General features: G+C 63.9%; 3 protein-coding genes across 3 annotated transcripts; 2 read left to right on the top strand and 1 right to left on the bottom strand.

Annotated features, from left to right (window-relative positions):
- Positions 1-2: 2 nt before the first annotated feature.
- On the top strand, positions 3-8431 carry SNX17 (sorting nexin 17). Its single transcript, XM_055712964.1, has 15 exons — positions 3-136; positions 3087-3161; positions 3540-3657; positions 4058-4122; positions 4302-4412; positions 4839-4929; positions 5131-5218; positions 5608-5677; positions 5789-5881; positions 6029-6232; positions 6593-6715; positions 6851-6928; positions 7118-7192; positions 7528-7569; positions 7658-8431. The coding sequence occupies exons 1-15, from the start codon at positions 77-79 to the stop codon at positions 7775-7777; spliced, it is 1413 nt and encodes a 470-aa protein (XP_055568939.1). The 5' UTR covers positions 3-76; the 3' UTR covers positions 7778-8431.
- Positions 8432-8541: 110 nt separating this feature from the next.
- ZNF513 (zinc finger protein 513) lies at positions 8542-13674 on the bottom strand. The gene is given in 4 exon segments (XM_055712963.1): positions 8542-9700; positions 9945-10535; positions 12946-13182; positions 13185-13674. Coding segments are annotated over 4 exon segments (1788 nt in total). The 5' UTR covers positions 13393-13674; the 3' UTR covers positions 8542-8948.
- A 501-nt stretch (positions 13675-14175) lies between these two features.
- On the top strand, positions 14176-22532 carry LOC102053611 (E3 ubiquitin-protein ligase RNF19B-like). Its single transcript, XM_055714926.1, has 9 exons — positions 14176-15775; positions 18052-18668; positions 19179-19369; positions 19694-19844; positions 20306-20468; positions 20917-21031; positions 21221-21358; positions 21669-21882; positions 22028-22532. The coding sequence occupies exons 2-9, from the start codon at positions 18220-18222 to the stop codon at positions 22185-22187; spliced, it is 1581 nt and encodes a 526-aa protein (XP_055570901.1). The 5' UTR covers positions 14176-15775; positions 18052-18219; the 3' UTR covers positions 22188-22532.
- The last annotated feature ends 250 nt before the right edge of the window (positions 22533-22782 follow it).

Genomic DNA, 22782 nt, shown 5'->3' with positions numbered 1-22782 from the left:
CGCCGGGGAGCGACCGGCCCGACATGGCGGCGCGCGGCAGGTAGCGGGGGCGCGCGTCACCGGCCCCGGCCCCGCAATGCACTTCTCCATCCCCGAGACCGAGACCCGCGCCGGCGACGGCGGCACCGCCTACGTGGTGAGCGGGGCCGGAGCGGCGCTGTCCCGCGGGGCGGAGCGGGGCGATGCGGCCCGGTTGCGGCGGGGCCCCGCGGCGGCGGGGACAGCGCCCGGTGGGGCCGGGTGCGAGTCCGCTGTCCCGGGGCGGACGCTGCCCGCGCCCTGCCTGGTTGGAGCCGTGTGAGCCCGCGGGCCCTGTGGCGGGTGGCCTGTGCGGGCCGGGGGCCGGGGGAGGCGGCCAGCCCTCCCCCGTGGCCGGCCGCCACCCCCCAGACGGCCGGGCGGGCGTCGGGCCGCGCCGCCCCTGCGCCCCGGGGCCGGGCCCTGCGGTTCAAGCCAGATCCCGGCGGGTTCGGGGGAGTGTCCCTGGGCTGCGACCCCACTGGGGGTGCTGGGGCCGTGCCCTGCGCGGGGGTGGGGGGGAGCGGCTCGCCCGGTGCGCTGCGGCCCGGGGGGGCCCGGCTCATCCTGGCCCGGCGGCCCGTCCGTTCCTCCCGGCTTCCTGTTTTGCTGGGCTGGCCGTGCCCGCCCTGCGACTGCCGAGCACCTCCGGGAGCGGCTCCCCGAGGCCTCGGCGCGGGCTGTGGTGGGCAGAGTCCCCCGGGTGCGGCCGCAGGGCCGGGGCCTGGCCCGCGCCCACCAGCTCCGGGCCTCGCGGCCGTGCCGCGGGGACCCCGAGCCCCCCGCTTCTGCCGACATCCCTCTCTGGGGGGGTCTCAACCGTCTGGGATGCGCGGTGCGTGGGGGACAGGGGCGGCCGTCATCGTGGGCTGCAGGAAGGGCGGCGAAGGGCCCTGGTGATCCACGAGGTTCGGCCCTGTGCCTCCCCCTGCACTTTGGCCTCAGGTGTCGCGATGGCCCCTTGGGTGGGGGAGGGCCGTGTCCCCAGCATCCCCAGCATCAGAGGACTGCTCCTCTGCAGCCCCAGCTGTGAGCAGGAGCTGGTGACCCTGCAGAGAGCCTTGCCGGTGCCAGCCCCCGAGCTGATGCTGGGCAGGCGTGAGTGCTGCCTGCGCCACCTGGCCACCCCTGCCCCGCACCGGTCTCCTGGGCCCTCGACAGGGACCCTGCGCAGCAGGGTCCTTTGGCTTGACCCTTGACAAGACCTTTGGCTTGGAGGATGGTGTGAGAAGGCAGCTGAGCTCCAGCGTGGCCTGCCCAGGTGCCTCTGCTGACCCTGGGGCAGCCCCAGCTTGCAGGGGCAGGACGCTTGGGGCTTCCAGTGAGCGAAAGAGCAGTTGGTGATACCTGGCTGGGCTGTGATCGCTGCCTGCAGGCACATTTGCAGCCCCTGCAGTGCACCCCTCCTGCCCTCCCAAACACCGTTCTGGGGACAGCAGGACCTGCTCCGGCACAGAGGGGATAGCATTGTCCCCTGAGAGGATCGGTGGTTGGGGCATGGAGTGGCTGGGGCTTGTGTGCTGTGCGGCCCTGTGCCTGTGGCATCAGTGGAGACCTGAGCTGGGGCAGGGGTGCAGGGCAGAGGGGGCAGCAGCCAGGGCCCAGCTCTGTGGGATCCCCTGCAGCAGGGGCAGTTGCCTCCCCAACTCTGTAGGGCTCCCTCCAAGCTGTGGGACAGACGAGCCCTGGCTGGGCTGGTGCTGCCTGGGGCAGAGGTGTCCCAGAGGGTTTCCAGCCTCTCCCCTGGCTCAGGGGGCATGTCCTGGGGCTGGGGTGGGAGGCACGTCCTGCTGGGCTCTCTGCAGCAACCCTTACACTTTCAGCACCCCGGTACTGCCGGGGCATGTTGTGGTGGCCCAGGGGTGGGCAGGCAGGCAGCACATGAGGAAGGAATCCCCTGCTCTGTGGTGAGGGCTGGCAGTGGCTGTGCATCCCAGGAGGTGGTGGAGAGAGCCCAGGCCCACAGCCTTTGGTGGCGTGGACATCCCAGCTGTGCAGCTCTCTGACTGGATGCCAGGCTCCTGCTTTGCTGGCCTGAGCACAGCCCAGGTTGCTGTGCTCGCCACTGCGTTGCTGTGCTCGCTCCTCCAAATGTTGTGGGCCTGCAGAATGGAGAGCAGCTGCTGGCTGCCACTTCTTGCCGCAGGGAGTGGGGAGGGGTCTCCTTACTTGCTGACTTGGGGACACCCGCATCCCTGGGGCTGCAATATGGCTCCATACTCTCTCCCAGTGGCTGGGCAGCTGCAGGGTTATGTCTTCCTGGTGTTCATCAGACACACCTCTTGGATGCACTTGTACTTCCTGAGCAGTTTTGACCATATCCACTGGGCTGCAGGTCTGTGCTGACGCTGATGTGTCTTCAGAGGAGCAGCACACAGAAACCTTCCAGTGCTGTTCTTATACTCACCTGTGCAAGTCCTGGGCATTTGATCAGTCTGTGCTTGCTAATGCGTAGCCCTTGACTGCTGACAGCAGCCCCTCCTGGTCCTGGCTGGGCTGAGGGCTGTGGCTGTGCCTGCCTGGGGCTGCTGGTTGCATGCATCGGTGTCCACGGGCAGCTTTGGAGTGTGAGGGCCCTGCTCTTCTTCCGGCTGCTGAGGGTGCTGCCCCTGAGAGCCGGAGAAATCTCCGGCCCTGTGAGGGAAGTGCTGCGGAGCTGTGTGCTCCAGGGCAGCACATGGAGGGGGTCCAGGCAGCGGGTGGCATGCCGCTGTGACCGGGCTGGTGCCTGCAAAGCAAACCCAGCTGCTGTGACCGGGCTGGTGCCTGCAAAGCAAACCCAGCTGCTGTGGTGGTGCCTGGCCTGGCATGGGCACGTGAGGGTTCCAGGTGGGTCTTGGTGCTTCCTCCGGACCTGGTGGGTCCAGGAGCTGACCTCTGCTGACAGGAAGGGATGGCTGGGGGTGCCCTATCTGCCCTTCGGCACGGTCCTCAGGGGTGTCACATCTTCCTGGGCCGGTCCCTGCAGAGGCTTCTCCTTGGGGTGGCCTGTGTGCCCCAAGCTGGGCAGGCCCTGGGGCCCCTCCATTGGGCAGGTGCTGGGATCTGACTGGTGTCTCTCCCTGCAGGCCTACAACATCCACGTGAATGGGGTGTTGCACTGCCGAGTGCGTTACAGCCAGCTCCTGGGGCTGCATGAGCAGGTAGGGAGATGTCCCCAGCAGCGGTGGGAGCTGCTGCTGACTGACCCGACTCCTGCAGGGCAGCACTGTGGGGTCTGCTGTGCTCGTGGCCCGCTGGGTGCTGCGGGGAGGCACTGAGCGCTGCTGGAGAGCTGGCATGCTGGCTGCTGCGCTGGCTGTGGGCAGGGTGTTGGTTTCTGTTCCTTGGCACAGGGTACAGGCCTCCTCCTGCTCTGTGACATCCCACCTTCTTGCAAACTGCTGGCTGTCCATTTGGATGAGGAAGGCTGTTGAGCCTTCTGGTCCCCTTGCCAGGCCCCTGGAAATCAGCTGGGGTGGGGGGGTCAGAGCAGCCACTATCTCCCTGGAGGCACTGGCAGCACTCTGCTCTCTTCCCAGTTAAGGAAAGAGTATGGTGCTAATGTGGTCCCAGCCTTTCCCCCAAAGAAGATCTTCACACTCACCCCGGCAGAAGTAGAGCAACGACGGGAACAGCTGGAGAAATACATGCAGGCTGGTAAGCTGGGTCTGCCCTGTGCTGCAGCTCAGGGCCAGCTGTCCCCTTCTTGGTTGCTCAGGGCACTGGGGCACTGCCCGCATCTTCCTTTCCACACTTTTACGTTTACTGTGTCTCATGTTGGTATTCTCAGTCTTGCTCTGGCGTTAGCTGGCCTTGTCCACTGGGTGTCAGCTCGTCTGTCCCAGCCCCTTCCCCTTCCCTGCACTGGCAGAGGTGAGACCCACTAGTGCCTCCACCTGTGGGGAGTCCGTGGCTGCCAATGTGTACCCCCTACATGCAGTGCATGCTTAGTCTGGATGCAGGCTCTGAGGGGCCACCGAGTGGATGGGCATTGGCTTGGGTCCCCGCCCCTTCCCACATCTTAACGTCTGACTCCTTGCTCATCTTCCACCCCCAGTGCGGCAGGACCCGACGCTGGGAGGCAGTGAGACCTTCAACAGCTTTCTGCGCAAGGCCCAGCAGGTGAGGGGGCAGGAGCCACTGGATGTGGTGGGCTGCTGGGGCAGGCTGTGTGGGGGTGAGTGCTGACCACTGGGACTGGGCAGTGCGTGCTGGGGCCCTTGGACTGTGGGGCAGTCTGAGTGGTGCGAGGGTGGTCTGCGGTGGAGGGGCCAGGGTGCCAGTCCAGTTTCTCTCTCCAGGAGACGCAGCAGATACCCACAGAGGAGGTGGTGCTGGAAGTGCTGCTCTCCAATGGCCAGAAGGTTAAGGTCACCATCCTTACCTCGGACCAGACAGAGGATGTCCTTGAGGTGCGAAAGTTCTTGTGTTGGGTGGGACCAGCTCTTCCTGCTGAGTTCTGTGGTTTCCCACATGTTGCAGGGGTTCCCTCAGCCTGGCAGCCATTCGGCCCTCCCTGCCGCATCCCTACCCACCCCACAGAGCAGGGTTGTCCAGAGGGGCTGAAGAGCGGTGGAGCTGGGAAGAGCATGCCGATGTGCTCGTGACCCTTTCTGGGTCCAGACTGATGTCAGGAGGCTCCCAGCTCTATCATGGTGGCAGTGATCCCCTGGGCCCCACTTGCCTGTCCTGCCCTGGCCCCCAGCCCAGCAGAGGTGCTGCCTTCCTGCTGTTGGGAGGCCCCAGAGCATGCGTGCAGGCTGGATCCTGCCACGGGGTAAGGATGTAGAAGTGCTGCCTCTCTGCAGGAAGTGGTGACCTCCTGCTCTTGCTCCCAGGCTGTGGCCTCCAAGCTGGATCTGCCAGATGACCTGGTTGGCTACTTCAGCCTTTTCCTAGTGAGAGAGACCAAGGATGGAGCTTTCTCCTGTGAGTAGAGCGCACTGGAGACCCACAAGGGCTGCGGTGGGATGTCTACCCTGCACCCTGCCCTGGAGTGAGAGCTGTGTGCTTGGCCCAGACGGTCCTGGGTGGGGGGATCCAGCGTGTTCCCCTGGGGTGTCCTGGCTGGTGGGGGTCTGGTGGGCTCCTGCTGCCCCAAGCTGCTGCTGAGCTGCTGTTTCCCTGCAGTCGTGCGGAAGCTGCAGGAGTTTGAGCTGCCGTATGTGTCCGTCACCAGCCTGCATAACCCTGAGTTCAGGATCATCCTGCGCAAGAGGTGAGTGGCAGGGCTGGAGGGGGCAGTGACTGCCAAAGCAGTGGGGTAGTGTCTGGGGCACCCTGCTCTGCACAGGGGCCACCCCCTGCCTCACCATTGCTGTCTGCAGGGTGCTTTGGCTCCCAGCAACACACCCAGGTGTCCCAGGCCGTGACACCGGGGGCCAGGCTGCCCTGCTGGATTTGGTCCCTGTTTCTGTTTTCCCAGACACGACCCTTGCTGCCTCTGGCATCGGCTTGAGAGGGGGAGTTGGGGTGTGGCAACTGATGGGCTACCAGGGGAGCTGGCCAGAGACCTGGCTCGGCGCCTTGCCCCAGCATGGGAGATGTATTTCTCCCCATTGCTGTTTGGAGCTGGGGAATAAGTTGACCCATGTGGTTCCCTTCTAGCTACTGGGACTCCTCCTATGATGATGATGTAATGGAGCATCGTGTGGGGCTGAACTTGCTGTATGCTCAGGTGAGGGTCTGTGTGGCCCAGCTGGGTGAGGAGGGGCACTGCACCCCTCGGTTATGGCTGTGCGGGGTCTCAGGTGGGCCCCACTGCTCACCAGCCTCTGCTTCTTGGTAGACGGTGTCAGACATCGAGCATGGATGGATCCTTGTCAACAAGGAACAGCACCGGCAGCTGAAGTCCCTGCAGGAAAAAGTCTCTAAGAAGGAGGTAGGGGAGGGCAGGATGCTGTGACTGGAGCAGTCCAGGCACTGGCCTGGCACCAGTCCTGTGTGAACGCGTGGTGCTGAGTTCGTTGCCTGTTCCTGGCTCAGGAGTTGTGGTGTCTGTGCTGAACTTCCCTGGCTCTGTCCACAGTTCATCCGCCTGGCGCAGACCCTGAAGTACTACGGTTATCTCAAGTTTGACCCCTGCGTCACTGACTTCCCTGAGAAGGGATGCCATGTCGTCGTTAGTGCTGGCAACAATGAGCTCAACTTCCAGGTGCGGCTGCCGAGCGAGCAGATCAAGGAAGGCAGCTTCAAGGTCACACGCATGCGGTGCTGGCGGGTCACATCCTCGGTGAGTGCCACTTGCCTGTGGGGCCCTGGAGAGCAGGGAAGGCTTGTGGGGGTCTGGTGGGACCTGGCTGTGCTGGGCCGGTCCAGCAGCTGTCCCTGGGAAAGGTGCTGGATGTGTTGCCTGCTTCCAGCCCAGCTGGCCTGGGGAAGGTCCGAGTCGTGATTTGGGGTTGAGGGGGTCATCGGTGTGAGGACATTTGAGGGGCCTGCCGCTGTGAGGGGGACCTGACGGTGCTGGAAGGCCAGTGGGAGCTGGGCAGGGTGTCCAGCAGCCAGCTGGGGCTACCCTTTTGGCAGAGGGTCCTGGGAAGCTGGTGTCTTTCCCTCTGGAGGCTCCCAGCCTTAGCACGTGCCCTTGCAGGTGCCAATGAGCAATGGTCCCTCGGGGAGCAGCCCAGGGAAGTCTGAGGTGAAGCTGGAGTTGGCTTTCGAGTATCTAATGAGCAAGGACCGGCTGCAGTGGGTCACCATCACCAGCCCGCAGGTAGGGCTGCCTGCGTGCCAGGCTGGCAGCGGACAAGGATGGGAGCGAGGGAGTGGCTGTGCAGGAAAGGGCTTGGCGTGGTGTGTTGGGAAGGCTGTGCGGTGCGTGGAGCCTCATGACACCTCTCCCTTGCAGGCGATCATGCTGAGCATCTGCCTTCAGTCCATGGTGGACGAGCTGATGGTGAAGAAGTCTGGAGGCAGCATCCGCAAGGTGACAGCTGGGGCTGGATGTTGTCTCTGGGGTGGGATCCCATCTTGCCCCTGCGACTCCTTGGGGTCTAGGCTGGGCCCTGCTTGCTCTTCTCAGGATGGGGCCGGCTCAAGGATCCCCAGGGGCCATCTTAACCTCTGGAGTTGCCCTTGGGGACCCTGCGGCTGAGCTGAGCTTCTCCCCTTGCAGATGTTTCGCCGGCGGGTGAATGGGACCCTGCGGCGCTCAGACAGCCAGCAGGCTGTGAAATCGCCCCCACTGCTGGTGAGTGGGACCCTGTGGCCCTGGCAGGGGGAGACCAGTGCGACTGTGGGCTGGCTTTGCTGTATTGGGTACCAGAGCCTACCGCCCCCAGAGGTGCCACTGTCCCCTTGGCAGGGCTGGGGCAAGCCCAGAGGACAGCAGGGCTGCTGTGCCCCATTCCCATAGCCATGGGAAGAGAAAGAACCATGGACCAGTCTCCAGGAGCCAGACTCCCCGGGGGAGGGAAGAGAGGGTAGCCTGGCCTTGTCCCAGGAGGGCGAGTGGTGGCTAATGGTGGGTAGGGTGGTTGGCATGTCCCACCACCCCAGTGCTGCCTGACTGTGCCATCCCCACAGGACTCGCCTGACGCCTCCCGGGAGCCGATGGCCAAACTCTCGGTGAGTTGTGTGTGGGTGCACTGTCGCCATCACCCTCGTACAAAGCAGGGGGGAGTGGGATCCTCCCTAATGCCTTCCCTCTCCACAGAGCAAGCTCACCTCTGTCAGCCTTCGAGGGATCAGCCACTCCAGCTCTGCTAACGATGTGGGCGCTAACAACTTCCATGGCAATTACGCCTTTGAGGGCATTGGTGATGAAGATCTGTAGTGCCCCCCTTCCTAAGACAGCAACAGCCGAGGGCCTTCGCTGAGGAATGTACGACCTGCAGCCAGGTTGCAATCAACGTGCCTCTCACCTGCTACATCCACCTTCCCCTGCTCCCCTGGGCTGGGGAGCTCACCCCCAGCCCACTGCTGCCTTTGGGGTGGGGGCAGCTGAACTCCTGCTGCTGGCTCCAGCTGGGAGAGGGCTCGTTCCCAGGGCTGCAACAGCCCAACCCGAGCAGCGAGCAGCGTGCCCAGGCTGAGCCCTGGAGCAGTGTCGCGGAGCCTGGCCCAGCGCGGGGGCAGAGCTGCCCCTTCCCCAGCTGGGATGGCCTGGCTTGAGTGCCCAGCTGCGCAGGGGGGCAGCTGCCCCGGGTGGCTGGGCCAGCGGCTTGGCAGCAGCAGCCTGGTGGCACTGAGCAGCTCTTGTGAGGCTCTGTAATGCCAAATTAGCGTTTAGGTTTCTGCTCAAGGGACAGACTGCAGTACACTGTCTCCAGGGGGCTCTGCGCAGAGCCCCTTCTCTAACCCGCTCATAGACTCCAGCGTAATCTAGGCTTGTAACCACGTATCTCCTGCTGCTCAGACCGACCGAGCATTAATGGACAGTAACCGATGTTTACACACCAATGATGATTAAAATGGATCCTGATTGGTACTGGGCTGTCTGTTGGGAGGTGGTCACTATCCCTCTTCTCCCTGCACACCTTGCCAGCCCCACACTGTCCTCTCCTGAAGCAGAACAAGGGCCCCAGGGAGAATAGCAGATAACAAAACTGACCGTTTAATGCATTTATACACAATATAAATTACACTGACCAGCATGGAAACAGCCATGGAACCAGTCCTGTTCCCCCCTCCCCCCTTTTCCCCAGACTCTGGCAGAGGAAGGCTCCAACAGGCAGGAACAGGCAGGTACCACACCCCGCGGGTGCCTGGGGACATGGCACCACCGCCGTTGGGCCAGGCACCTGAGCCTGGAACCCAAGCTGCTGGTTGTGGCTTCACGCTGCCCAGGCAGGCGAGGGCTGCTGGAGACCCCGGTGCACCCACATAAGGCAGCCCCGAGCCCCCCTGGAGTCTGCTGCCCATCCCTCCCCCAGGGAGGGCGGGGGCCGAGGCACCCCGGGCCTGATGCAGGGCTGGGCACCCCTGCAGCTGGGCTAAGTGCTGTCTCAGGGCAGGGCCGTGCCCACGGCTGGAGGGGCCAGGAGGGCTTTGGCATTGCGTGGGTTTACCCAGCTCTCGGCTGTGTGGCCATGGATCTTCTGGTGGCGCTTGTAGTTGTCCCAGTGGCCAGTGGTGTAGGGGCAGTCCCGGCACTGGAAGGGCTTCTCACCCGTGTGCCGCAGCATATGCCGCTTCAGGTTCATGCTCTGGTTGCAGCTGTAGTTGCAGAGGCTGCACTGGAAGGGCTTGTCACCCGAGTGGATGCGCCCGTGACGCTTGAGGTTGGCCAGGTTGCCACAGGCGTAGTCGCAGAGCTGGCACTTGTAGGGCTTCTCGCCCGTGTGCACTCGCTGGTGCCGCTTCAGGTTGTCGAGGTGGGCAGAGGCGTAGGGGCAGAGCGGGCAGGCAAATGGCTTCTCCCCACTGTGTGTCTTCATGTGCCGTGCCAAGTGGTTGGGGTAGTGGGTGACGAAGGGGCAGAGGCTGCAGGCAAAGCCTTTGTCCCCAGTGCCCTTGCGAGGGCTGGCGCCCGGCTCGGTGCCCAGCACCGCCAGGCTGCAGCGCCCGCAGACCTGCTCAGCCAGGCCCTCATCCTGGGCGAACCCGTCGTCCAGCACCAGCCCACACATGCGGCATGTGAAGGGGAAGAGCAGCTCGGGCAGCGCGGCTGCCTCCTCGCCCCGCAGCCGAGTGCAGCCAGGCAGGAAGGGGCCGCTGCTGCTGCCCACGTGCAGGCTCAGCTCTGGCAGCAGCGGTTCTGCGGGAAAAACACAAAACAGGGCTGTGAGCGGGATGAGGCAGTGCTGGCAGGGCTCAGCTCTGTGACAAGCTGTGGGCTCTGGGGTGACAGTGCCCTGGCTGAGGCTGGTGGCACATGGTGCCACGCTGGGCACAGGTTGATGGCAGGATGCGCATCCTGGCCCTTCGCCAGCCCTGGGGCTGTGCCATGGGAGAGAGCCCCCCAGCAGCTCTCCCCTCCCCCCCACACCCCCTCTCTTTACCTGGGTCCTTGTCCCGCCGGTGCGGCCCCTCGCCTTCGGGCAGGCGGTGGCTGAGCATGTGCCGCTTCAGGTTGCGGCTCTGGTTGCAGCGATAGTCGCAGGCAGCACACTGGAAGGGCTTGTCCTGGCTGTGGACTCGTTCATGACGTTTGAGGTTCCCCAGACTGCTGCAGGCGAAGCTGCAGCACGTGCAGCGGTACGGCTTCTCCCCTGTGTGTGTGCGCAGGTGTCGGGTCAGGTTCACCAGCTGGGCAGAGGCGTAGGCACACTGCGGGCACGCAAACGGCTTCTCCCCGTTGTGCGTCTTCATGTGGCGCTTGAGGTGGCTGGAGTAGTGGGAGGCGAAGGGGCAGAGCTGGCAGGAGTACACGATGCGCTGGCTGCGGCCCCCTTCCGTGCCGGCACACTGCAGGCAGCTCTGGCCTAGGCTGGCAGCCAGCTGCAGCCCACACTGGCGGCAGGGCAGCGCTGCAGGGCCGGGCTCCCCACCCTCCTCAGGGTCACTCTCCACGCTCAGCTGCTGGTACCCGGAGGAGCAGTCGTCGTCGCTCAGCGCATATGCTGGGATGGCAATCTTTCCCACCAGGGTATCTGCTGAGAAGACCATGGGGATGGGACGGTGTCAGCCTTGCTGGCTTAGGCACAGCCCCTCTGCTTGTGCCACCAATCCCCGCAGGGTCCACCTCAAGGAAGGGACCACAGGAAGGGGGGGCCAGGCAGCTGTGCCCACCCTGGCAGCACCCTGCAGGGGTCCACCACACCACCCACAGAGGGGTGAGGAGCTTCATGGCCGTAAGCTGCCCTGACAGCCTGCTGCAGGGCCTGTCCTGGGCCCCTTGGGTAACACTGTCATCTCTGCCCTGCAGCTGGCCGAGCTGGGCGGTCAGCCTGCGGCCATACCCCCAGCACAAGGAGGGCAGGTGGCGAGGGGCACAGGAGCGGGGCAGGCACCCACTGTTACTGGTGGGCCTGGCCGGTGGGAAGCAGTGACGGTGGGAGGGTGTTGAGTGCAGCCTGACCCGGGCAGGAAAGCTGGGAGCCCATAAAGCTCGCTCCGGGCCCCCTGTTGCTGTTCTGCTGCCCCAGCCCTGGGTCCTGCTCCCCATGGGGCCTCAGCACCAGCCCCGCTCCATCACACTGGGAAACAGACCTTCCCCAGCCCCACGCGGCACCACTGTCCCGTGGCAGTGGGAGGAAGTCTGGGCCAGGCTCTGAGGGCACTTCTGCTTCCTGGTTGGGCACAGACCCATCCTTCCGCAGCCCCTGAGGCAGTGCCTGTGCCCCAGGGAGGGATGACAAGAGCAGAGCCTGCTGCCCTGCAGCTGCTTCAGGCTGGCCTGTGGGCCCCACACCCCAGATGTGTCCCCAGGCTGGTGCTTGGGGCCAGAATGGCAGCAACATATAGCCAAAGCCTTGCCACCACCAGTCTCAAGCTGTGCCCAGCTGTCCCCGTGCTGTGCCTGACCTGGAGCCCCGGGGCCTGTGAGACCCAACACATGCCCCCTGCCCCAGAAAGCTGCCTGGGCCGATTCACCCCTTCACTACTGCCCAGCTCCCAGAACCCCAGGCAGGTGCAGGATTGAGGCTGCTCCCATGTGGTGGGACAGGGTGGCCTCCCAGCCCCCGGTACCCCTTCACAAGCACTGCCTGAAGCATAGACACCAGAATGGGGCATCCTGTGAGGGCCTGGCTATTGCCAGGGGAACTCTCGACCCTGCCTCAAGCCCCACACCAAGGGACTCCCCGGCCTCCTCAGCTTGGGCCCACAGTCCAGCAGTGCCACAGCATCCCTAGAGCAGTCCCCTCAGTCTGGCTGTGTCTGTGCTCCCCTCATGGGACAGTGTGGCTCACGGGGTGAGGATGAGCACATGGCCAGTGATGGCTCTCCTGACCTACTCAGTGGGCCCTGAAGTGCCTGGTCCTTCTCCCCGGCTGGGGCTAGCAGCTGTGATCGGGAAGGAAGAAGGTATTTCAGACAGCAAAGAGCATCTTTCAGCCCTCACCGTGTCTGGCTCCGAGAGCTGCCGAGTGAGCTTTGTCCCACCACTGGGCCCTGCCACAGGCTGTGGGGAAGTGCAGCCCTCAGAGCAGAACCCCATCTGCCAGGCAGCTGGGACCGTGCCTCGGCATGAGAGTGGGAGCTGCGGGCACAGCCCAGCACGGCTGCCAAGCACACGCACCGGAGCACAGCCCTTGCAGACAGCAAGGGGACAGAGCCACAGGCTCTGTGCCCTCCTCATCTCGCCATTCTGTTTCTATGTTATTCTGTTCACCACTCACCATTGAGGGCAGCGAGTGATGCACCCACTGGTCCTTGTGAGGTACCTTAATGGAGCCAAAGCAGCGTCTGCTCCTCTGGCTGCCTTGTGGCTCTAGCTGACCTGGAGCCCAGCATGCTGCCAGCTGGGCAGGTGCTGGCTGGCCTTGCCACAGGGCCTGCAAGCAGAGGCTGGTGGAGAGACAGCCCCGGCCCAGCTCCCCACACCACGCACTGCCAAGGGGCAGCGGTGGGGCAGGACCCCATGGGGACGAGGCCCCGGTGGGCTGCAAAGTCGTGCCCCTGCAGCTATGGGGATGAGCCCGGTGGCGGCCACGGCATGCGGCAAGGCGGCTGCCAGCTCCGGTGTACCCGCAGCCCCAGGACAACCCTGGGGGCACAACGCACAGGGGGTGGGGTGGGAAGGCTTGACGGGAGGGAGCGCTCAGTGGGGGTCTGCGCCGGGGATCGGTGCCGGGCAGGCAGATACCACCGGCGCGGGCCCCTGCCGGGGGTCGGGGTCTTACCCCGCGGGATCCGGGAGAGGGAAACGCCCCCGGCGGCGGAGCAGCCACCGGGCGGGACCGTTCCCGGGCAAGGCGGCTGCCGGATGGGGCCATGCGCGGGGAACCGGTACCGGCAAGGCCGGGCCGCGTCCCCGCCCGGCGGCGCTCCTGGAGCGGGGGGGCCCAGGCCGGCCGTTCCCGCGGGGCGCCGCTGCCGGGCCCGGAGAGCGGCACGCACCTGGCGGTCCCTTCTCGAAGGCCAGGCCGCGGCCCAGCAGCAAGTCGCCGGGCAGCACCAGCGCCGCTCCCGCCGTCTCCTCGGGGCCGTCCTCGGCGTCCGCTGCAACACACCGAGCGCCGCGGGTCACCGCCGGGCCTCCGCCGCCCCCCTGCCCCGCTGCGCACTCACCCTTCACCGGCTGCGGGTGGCTTTGCTTCCGCCGGGGCATCGTGGCCGGCCCCGGCCCCACCGCCCGCCCGCCCGCGGCCCGCCAGCCGCCCCCGCCAGCCCGGGGCGGCCGCCGCCGCCCCGCCTCGACCGGGCACTTCCGTTTCCGGCCGCAGCGGGGTGGGGCAAGCGCCGGAAGCGGACGGTGGCGCCCCGGAAGCGGACCGGGCACCGGAAGCAGGAGCGGGTCCGCTGCCAACCGCTTCCCTCCCGGCACCGCGCCGGCGTCTCTGGCATGCGGCGGGGGGGCCAGGCCGCGCCGCTGGGGAGGCAGGCGGGGGATGGGCACGGCCGGGTCCCCTCGGGAGGGGCGGAGTCTCGGGTGCGGTAGCGGGCGCCGGTGGGACAGCGGCTCCGGGGCAGGGCGGCGCAGGTTAACGCAGCCGCGCCCGGTGAGGCACAAACACCGCCAGCCCTCCGCCCTGGTGCCCCGCTCCCAGGGGGCCGGCAGCGCCCGCTGTGCCGCCCGCCGGGGCCGCCGCCCGTCTAGTGGTGCCCCCCCTGGGCCATATAGCCCCGCCCCCACCCTATATACCCACCCCGGCCATATAGCCCCGCCTCCACCCTATATACCCACCCCGGGCCATATAGCTGCCCTCCCGGGCCATATAGCCCCGCCCCCACCCTATATACCCCCCCGGGCCATATAGCTGCCCTCCCGGGCCATATAGCCCCGCCCCCACCCTATATACCCCCCGGGGCCATATAGCTGCCCCCCCGGGCCATATAGCCCCGCCCTCACCCTATATACCCCCCCCGGACCCTATAGCTGCTTCGTCCTGGGCCATATAGCCCCGCCTGCACCCTTTATACACCTCCCGGACCCTATAGGTGCCCCCCCCCCGGCCATATAGCCCTGCCCCCACCCCATATACCCCCCCCCCGACACTATAGCTGCCTCGCCCCCCTGGGCCATATAGCCCTGCCCCCACCCTATATACACCCCCCCGGGCCATATAGCTGCCCCCCCGGGCCATATAGCCCTGCCCCCACCCTATATACCCCCCCGGGCCATACAGCTGCCCCCCCGGGCCGCCTCGTGCAGAGGAGAGGGTTGAAGGAGCGGGGTTCCCGGGAGGGCGATGGAGACGCACCACTGGGGGTGGAAGGTTGAGACAGCTTTTCTGCCTGTGGCACCGGTGGGCTTACAGAGCTCCAGAGGCTCTGGGGATCCCAGCAGAGTGGGGGTGGGTGGTCCAGAGCCCACGTTGCCCTGGCACAAGAGGGCAGGGTGGCCAGGCAGGATGGAGAACTGACATGAAGCAGGACACATGAGTAGCGATGACTGGCAGCGTTCGAGTCTTTCACCATCTTGGTCCTTCGGTGCTGAGATCCTTTCAGCCTGTATGAGGGATCTGGAGCTCTTGGCAGCGCAGAGAGGGACTCGCAGTCCTGCCTGTGGTCTGATCTCCAGAGGCAACTGAAACCGTCCTTTGGAGACACCCAGCCGGGGTCTTGCTCCCTTGTACTGTCCTGGGAAGTGGGAACAAGTCCAGTCACGGATCAGGTTGCCCAGAGAGGTTATGCAGTCTTTGTCCTTGGAGGTTTTCAAGACCCAACTGGCATAAAGTCCTTAACCCCAGTGCTGACCCCGTTTTGGGCAGGAAGGTGTACTGGAAACCTCTTGAGGTCCCTTTCCACCTTGAATTATTCTGTGATTGTGGTGACCCCTGTGGGAACTGGCTGTAGAGGAAGGGTAGCCCAACTCCCCACAGCCAGGCATGGGAGGAGAGGCAGATGCAGGACAAACTCAGTTGGGGCACCATGACCGTGCAGTGGCTCCTCTGTGGCTGTTACCTGTGCCAGTCATACCCGCATAATCACAGCTCATTCAAGGACCACAGACCTGAGCCCTGTTGCCTGGTTCTGCCAGGAGCACGTGCGGGTGATGGGCCCCCACGTGGTGGAGCTCCTGATCTCATCTGGCAGGTCCCTGTGCTTCATAACCCCCCCTTCTCAGAAAATCTCCCCCGGTTTGTGTGGCTCAGCTCCTGGACGCTCAGAAATGCTCTGACCCTGCTAGGCAAGGAGTCTGCTGGGCCCCAGGGTAGCTGTGACAGCTCCTCATGCAGCGCAGTCACACTGCAGCCCCTGGGGGAGCTCAGCCGTCTCATGCTGTCACATTTGCCTTTGCTTTGGTTGGTTTCCTGCAGCTTCTGTCTCCCGTGTCCTGGCATTGTGCAGGCTGGGGACACCTAGGGCTTTGTGTCCTACTTCTTGGGGAGAAGGGCCCCTGGTTACCCTGCCTCAGGGCTTGTTCGGCCACACTGTGGTTTGGCCCATTTCCAGGGCTGGCTGTTGTGCAACTCTGTGTGTTGGGGGCAGCAGCCCTGCTCTGGCTTAGCCGTATCTTATATTCATCTGCTCTGATGCCTAGACCTGTGCCCTGGATGTGGTCCCCACCTATGGGACTCGTTCTGCCTTCTCTGTGGCTCCATTAGAAGAGCTGTCTGATGTGTCCAAGTGACTCTGGCTGTGCGAGCTGCTGCTGCTGATCCTGTTCATGGATAGGTTTTGTTTATTTGCAGGTCCCTGAGGCAGTCGAATGTGTTGGGCTTTGTGGCAGTCCCAGGGGAGCCATGGCCATGCTGTGTCATCAGCAACGATTCCCTGCTGACAGGTACCTCGGGGCCAGAGGATGGGGTTGCTTAGATCCCTGCCAGTGCTTCTTCGCTTGTGTTGTGCAGCCCGGACCATTTAGTCAAGGTGTCGTAGTCCCAGTGCAGGACCTGCGCAGGCCTGGGGTGTCTGTGACCACGGGCTGGCCCCGCTGGTCAGACAGCTGATGTCCACAGTGTCGGTGCAGCTCTTGCTGCTTCGGCAGGGGCTCCTGCTGTTCTGCTGAGCAGAGTCTGTGGTGACGCCATCAGTCACCTGAGACAGTGGTCCCATTGCCCTCCTCTGTGTTTGAGCACATTCCTTCCCTGCTTTCCTCCTGCGGTACCTCCCATTCTCTAACAACAATTTAAATTCAATCTCAGCCTGGTTTCCATCAGCTCCTCAGTTGTCACCTCACCAGAAAGTGCTTATCACCTGGGGTGACATGGTGCAGGACTTTACTAGTTCCCAGCAAAGGAGATGTAATCAGACTCCTCCGTCTTACCTGAGCTGTCACTAATATCTACCTCCTCCCATGCCAGTGCTTCTCCTGGTTTAGTTGTGCTGAAACGCAAAAAACAGTAGAGGCTGTTGGAGTGGAGGGGTGCAGCGATGCTATGGAGGTGTAAAGTGTAGGGTGCAACTTTCTGGGGTATAGATAAGCAAAGACCAAGGACACCAGTGGAGGGACTGGTTCTTCTGTCAGAAGAGATTATGGCATGGCTAGGACTTGTAAGCTCTAAGTAAGGGAAAACTGACAGATTTACCTCCTCTCTCCTGTAATCACCTGGCTTCTGGTCACTTAATTAACGGACTCTTGGGTCCCTTGGCTTGGTTGTCTCTTCTACAAATTCAGCAGCAGCTTGGGCGATGCAGGTTTTAATGCAGCACTTGGGATGTGAGGAAACATTCGTCAGAAGTGACCACTCCTCACGAGGCTTCAGGTGCTGCTGCCCTGGGTTGCAGGGCAGGTGGAGGAGCTCTCTCCTCCTGGGACAGTTCAGGATCCAACCTTTGTGGAGGAAGTGCTTTCTCTGTGGCAGTGAGACATTCTGTGCTCTCCTGTGAGCTAACCCTGAGAGGAGTAGTGATGGCAGTTTTGATTTGCCCCGACTTTTCCTGTGGGCTTCCTCCAGCTAGCAGTGGCTAGGAGCTTCCCAGTGCAGGCTGGTCTAAGGAGCTTGTGTCTGCAGTGGTAAGCACTGGTGTCCGGCTGTGCTGAGACTGTGGCTCTTGGGCACTCGAACTCCTGCAAAGTCAGAGCTTCAGTCATGTCTTTTCTTGGAGAGCAGAGCCACACAGACTTGGGGTGGGGGAGGTGAGGGGTGTGATTATTGTAGTGCCAAACCAGTTGTCATAGTGTTTGCCACTGCCTTCCTTGCAAAGACCACTGTCTTCCCTGCCTCAGGGCATTTGGGAGGTCCTGTGTCTTTGAATTTTGATGCTGATCTGAAGGAGACAGGGTGGGACAGAACAAAGCTGGCTCAGGGGCATGTGGATGGCTGGAGACAGGCTGTGGCTGCATTGCCCAAGCTCAGCATGAGACTGGTCAGCTTTGGCACTGCCACCTGGGGCCTTTGGGCCAACGTGGGGCTGGGGGTGACCATGGTCGCACTGACCAGGCAGGATGTGATTGTGGGACCGCAAGGCTGGGTGCTTTTGTTCTTGCCTGCAGCCTGGTGGGAGGGAGCATGTCAGCTGGAGACATCAAGCAAGGACCCCTGGGCCATGTGCTGAGTTCAAGGGTGGCTGTGCTGGGGGGTGCAGGAGGTGAGCAATGTCCTGGGCCCTGACAGGGCTCTGCCGGCAGCTGTGCCTGGATGGAGATTGCTTGCCGTTTCAGGGTGGGCTGCTGCCCATGCCGGGCTGGTGCGCAGCATGTGGGAGCTGTTCCAGGTGTAGGAGGAGGCGGATGCAGGAGCAGAGAGAGGCAAGCTCTCGGGTCTGGGCTGTGGGCTGTGACCCACCAGAGGAGGGAGGATCTGGAACAGCCCCAGCTGGGGCCAGGGGCCAGGTCCCCATGCTGAAGGGCTTGTGCTGGGGCCAGGGCACTGCTGGCAGGGTTGGCTCCACTGTCCTGGACCCAACAGGGATGAATGGCTGGGACTGGGCTGGCCTAGGGGCTGCGAGGAGCACTGCGGGTCTTGGCTTGTCCCAGAGCTGCTGGGATGCTTTCCGTGGTGCAGCCGGTGGATGGCTCTGGGGTCCGGCAGGGCGGTAGTGGGGTCTCATGGGTACTGGGGGCCCATTCCCACAGCCAGGGCCCAGAGCTTGCTCTCACATGTGGTTCCTTTGCAGGCTGAGTGCACCAACTGCAGCTGGAGATGGTTCAGCTCTTGTCTGTGAGGAGGTTGCTGGCTCTGAGGCCCAGGTAGGAGCTCAGCCGTGGCGGCCACGCGGGGGTTGGCACCTCCCTGCTGCCCTCTGTAGCCCAACAGCAGCTGGCTGCCACCCTGATGGGCCACCATGGAGCGGCCCACGTGGGTGCATGGACCCCTCCGCCTCCTGGGCTTCTTTGGGTGGAAGCCACAGGCTGCTGGAGGGGAGATGTCACCAGAACAGGAGCCAGAGCCTAAGGAACCTGAGGAGATGCATATCATGCTGCCCCTGGGTGAGGGTGAGGAGCTGGTGGAATGTCCCCTGTGCCTGCTGCCCCAGCCTCCCGAGGCCTTTCCCACACTGGCCTCCTGCGACCACCGTTCATGCCGGGCTTGCCTGGAGCAGTACCTGCGCATCGCTGTCAGCGAGAGCCGTGTGCAGGTGGCCTGCCCGCACTGCCCTGCCGTGCTGCAGCCCACCGATGTCCACCACCTCCTGGCTGAGCCTGCCCTCCGTGACAAGTATGAGGAGTTCCTCCTGCGACAGCTGCTGGTGGCTGACCCCAGCACCTGCTGGTGCCCTGCGCCTGACTGCAGGTGACTGGCTGGCCCCCTGCACAGAGCCGGGAGCAGGGGAGCCATGTGGGTCCCCCACCTCTTCCCGCGGTGGAGGCAAAGGGCTTCCCCAGCTGGGAACTGGTGCCCAGCAGACTGTGCCCGTGTCCCGTGAGCTGTTTTTAGGCTGAATCCCCTTGTGGCTTGGTCCCGTGTGGGGTTGGGCCTGCTCAGAGAGATGTCCTGGTCCCTGTCCTGGCTGCAGAGCCCAGGCAGCTGTGTGCCTGCTGGGGTTGGTGCTCTTGGCCATGCTGGGCCAGCCTAGGAGGCCCCAAGGGAACTGTGTGGGTGCTGGGTGAGGAAGGCTGTGCTGCAGTCTGACCTGGTGACAGTGTCTCCTGGCTCTCCTGGCTACAGGGGCTGCAGCTCTGGCTCAGTGTGGAGCTGGCACCTGCCACTGCATGGCCTGGCTGTGCCATGGAGGGGATGCAGGGATGGCCATGGGCACCGCTGCCCCCTCAGCCCCTAACACGGACTTTCTTCTTCCCACAGCTATGCTGTCATTGCCTATGGCTGTGCCGAGTGTCCCCGCCTCACCTGCGAGCATGAGGGCTGTGGTACTGAGTTCTGCTACCACTGCCGGCAGCCCTGGCACCCTGATGGCCCTTGTGCGCCAGTGCTGCCAGCCCCCCGCCTGACCAGCCCCTCAGCACAGCTAGTCCACCCAGAGGACTTGGCGCATGGTGAGACTCTGGCCCAGGGTGGGAACAAGGAGGGCAGGGATTTGGCATGACTGAGCAGCACAGCTGGATGCCTTTGTACCTTCCTGCCTGTGGGGATGCTGGAGCCAGGACCCAGTGGTCCCTGTTGACTGCCTGTGTGTGGAGGCATGTGGCCCTTGTGCCAGTCAAGCTGGGGTGTGTAGTGAGACCTTGCTGTGCCTGGCTCACCGTGACACCTACAGGACAGGCTGTGATGCTGGGACAGGGTGTGGGGGTGGACCTGCACTGTCATGTCTCGCTTGCCCCCCCATCCCATCCATCTCGTCTCATCTTCTCCCCCGCCAGATGAGGCTGAGGATGTCAAGGTCTGTCCACGCTGCAGTGCGTTCATCATGAAGATCAATGACGGGAGCTGCAACTGCATGAACTGCACGGTCTGTGGCTGCCTCTTCTGCTGGCTCTGTCTGCAGGAGATCTCTGGTGTGCACTTCCTGAGGTCAGTGCTGGGTTGGGGGGCCGCTGGGGGGCTGGGGCGGAGGAACTGACAGGAGCTTAAGGGGTGGTTGCAGAAGCTGCCCGGTGCTGAGCTGGAGGTGCTGCAGTGCTGGGCCAGGGGCCCTGCCAGGAGCTATGGGTTTAGGATGGGTGGCAGTGGGACCCTGCTGAGAGCCACGTCCATGCACAGCCAGGCTTGGGACTGGCTGGGCTGTGGGGCTGATGGTGGGGTGGGAGCAGAGGGCTGCTGGGTCTGGCCAGGCTGGGGGCCTGGGGCCGGCTGTCAGCACCCCACAGCGGGGTTCCAGGTGGCAGCTGGAGCTCAGGGTTGGGGTGGAGAAATCTGGCTTTCTGCTTCCCCGGTGGGCCCGTGGGGCTCCCCCCAGCGTGAGGATGGGCTGTGCTGGTGTCTGCCTGCCCCTGCGCAGGAACCATTGTCCCAGCCCCACTCTGTCCTCGCAGCCCCTCTGGCTGCACCTTCTGGGGGAAGAGGCCTTGGTCACTGACCCAGAAGATCCTGTGGCAGCTGGGTGTGGTGCTGGGGGCGCCTATGGTGATCTCCCTCATCGCAGGCATCGCTGTCCCTGTCATTACCATTGGGATCCCCATCTACATGGGTAGGAAGGTACTGGCAGGGGGCCCTGGAGTCCCCATGGTCGCACTCCCCACCGAGCCTGGCAGCCCATGGCCTCCGGGCCAGACAGACATGCAGTGCTCGCCACTGCCCACAGCGTGTGTCTGTGCCCCCCCTGCCTCCCCCACAGTCCCTCCTGGTGGGAACCCTCTCTGCTGCCTACCCCAGCACCCGTAGCCAGTGAGGGTTCTCTCAGCCTGGAGAGGTGGGGGTTGGGGTGGGCGAAAGGAGGAAGGGGTCTCAGGGGTCCAGGGCTGTTTTCCAGGAACACCTGGGCTGTGGTGGTGGCACTATGGTGGCTGCTTGTCCCTGAGGAGGTGAAGGGGGTGTCCAGGCAGCTGTGGCTAGAGCTCTGCCAGCGCCAGGAAGAGACCCCATCCCTGGGGGCTGTGTGCTGAGATCTCTGCAGAGCCCTTCACCTGTCTCGCTTCTCCTTGAGGTGCTGGGCCAGAGCCAGAGGAGCAGCTTGTCGGGGTGCCAGCAGTGCCTCTCTGTCACTAGCAGTGTCCTCCTCTCTCTCTTTGTGTCTCCCATCATAACAGCAGTCACTGTGGGTAAGTGGCCAGGGCTGAGGGCACTGCCCACATGCTGGGGACAGTGGGACTGGGGCCTGGGGGCCGCTGCAGTGGAGTGTCTCTGGGGGGGGGATGTCTGAGACCTGGGGCACCAGCGTTTTGCCCAGGGGGGCAGGCCAGCTGGGGCTGTTGCTGGGGGCTGGGCGGTAGCTGCCTGTCTGCCCACAGGTGTTGGTGTGCCCCTGGTGCTCACCTATGTCTATGGGGTGGTGGTGCTGTCACTGTTTCGGAGCCGCTGGGGGTGTGGGGGTGGCCGCAGCCCACCTGGGGATCTCGGTGTGGTGGAGCTGGAGAACCTGACCAAGCGTGAGTCCTGTGCTACTGTCTGTTTGCTGGCCTGTGCCCTCCGTTGAGCTGCACAGGCCCTGGTTCTGCCTCTGGCCTCTGTGGCTGGGACATCTCCAGAGCCAGGGGCTCCCTGTGGACTTGTGCCGGTTCTGGCCTGGCCAGTACCTTGCACACCTCTGTCCCTGTGGGGAGGCTGCAGGCTGGTGTCCTGGAGAAAGCGGGTGCTGCTCAGAGCAGTCTGGGACCAGCTTGTCCCTGCTGAGAGCCTGGAGGGCCTTTCTGCTCCCTGCCATGGATGGGGAGCAGTTGTTGTGAACAGGGTCCTCAGCACCATCTCTCCCTCCACCGATGAATGAGCTGTGGTCGGTGCTGCCCAGCCCCAGGACAGGTGAGGACGGAGCCCCAGACACAACTGCCTCCTTTCCCAGCAGCAGCCATAGCCCGCACCCCGGGGTGGCATGGAAGGAGCGGGACAGCCAGTCAGCCAGCACAGTGGCCCTTGCAGGGAGCATGCTGAGCGAGGGCCAGGATATGTCCTACAGGTGAGCTGGGGCTGCTGTGCTGGGGAGGCAGAGGGGACTGGCGTGTCTCCTTCTTAACAGCTTTCCCCATATCTGCTGTAGTGGGCAGAGGTGTGGCAACATCCCGCTTCGGGCTGCTACCCTCAGGCCCTGTGTTTGTCTGCAGGGAAGGTGTCAACATCGAGGTGGAGGTGTCAACTGAAGCAGTGCCGCACCCTGCCCGGCAGCAGAGCCCGTGCAGCGTGCTGTCAGGGCAGAGTCTCTCTGGGGACTCCCTGGGAGGCACCAGTGACAAGTGCAGCACCATGGGCATCCCTGCAGAGTGAGGGGGACTGCAGCACTGAGCAGGGAGACCCTCAATCCACAGAGCTCTCATCTGCCACTGGCACAAAGATCCGTGCCCTGGTCACTGTCTGTGGGGCACCACCAGCCCCATGGACTGGGTCCTGGCCGTCCCCAGGCTGGGTGGGTACTGACTGTGCTCAATGCTGCCAGCACCCTGTGCACCCCTTCCCTGAAGGCAGGCTCAAGCACTGGCACCACTGGGAAATAAAACTACTGTCCAAGGGTCTGTCTGTCTCCTGCGGCACAGCCCCCCTCCCCGACAGCACAGCCCCCATCACAGCAGGCTTTGGTCCATGGTGTGTTCCTCTGCAGTAGAGTGGGCCCAGCCCCACACAGGCACAGGCAGAGGGGACAAGCAGGGCCAGGGAGCAGGGGAAGATCGGGTATATTCCCTTAGGCAAACACCCCAGCTGAGTGCTGCGGGTGCAGGACCAGCATGGCATACAGCTGGGAGGGTGGGATGTGTTGCTGTAGAACTTCAGCTGGCACCAGCAAACTGAGCAACTTGGGTAGGGGTTGAGCACTGCCCCAGCTGGGCCGGCCCCTGGTGCACAGTGTGTGGCACCCATGGGACCT

Source organism: Falco cherrug, chromosome 6 (assembly GCF_023634085.1).
Source record: "Falco cherrug isolate bFalChe1 chromosome 6, bFalChe1.pri, whole genome shotgun sequence".
Taxonomy (NCBI): domain Eukaryota; kingdom Metazoa; phylum Chordata; class Aves; order Falconiformes; family Falconidae; genus Falco; species Falco cherrug.
Note: the sequence above shows the minus strand (reverse complement) of the source record. Positions and strands in the feature narration are given on the sequence as shown.

Coding starts and splice junctions, on each gene's coding strand:
- SNX17 (XM_055712964.1), top strand. CDS start 77: ATGCACTTCTCCATCCCCGAGACCGAGACCCGCGCCGGCGACGGCGGC. Junction 4,930..5,130: donor CAAGGATGGAGCTTTCTCCT/GTGAGTAGAGCG, acceptor GTTTCCCTGCAG/TCGTGCGGAAGCTGCAGGAG. Junction 5,219..5,607: donor AGGATCATCCTGCGCAAGAG/GTGAGTGGCAGG, acceptor GTTCCCTTCTAG/CTACTGGGACTCCTCCTATG.
- LOC102053611 (XM_055714926.1), top strand. CDS start 18,220: ATGGAGCGGCCCACGTGGGTGCATGGACCCCTCCGCCTCCTGGGCTTC. Junction 19,845..20,305: donor TCTGGTGTGCACTTCCTGAG/GTCAGTGCTGGG, acceptor CTGTCCTCGCAG/CCCCTCTGGCTGCACCTTCT. Junction 21,883..22,027: donor GGCCAGGATATGTCCTACAG/GTGAGCTGGGGC, acceptor GTTTGTCTGCAG/GGAAGGTGTCAACATCGAGG.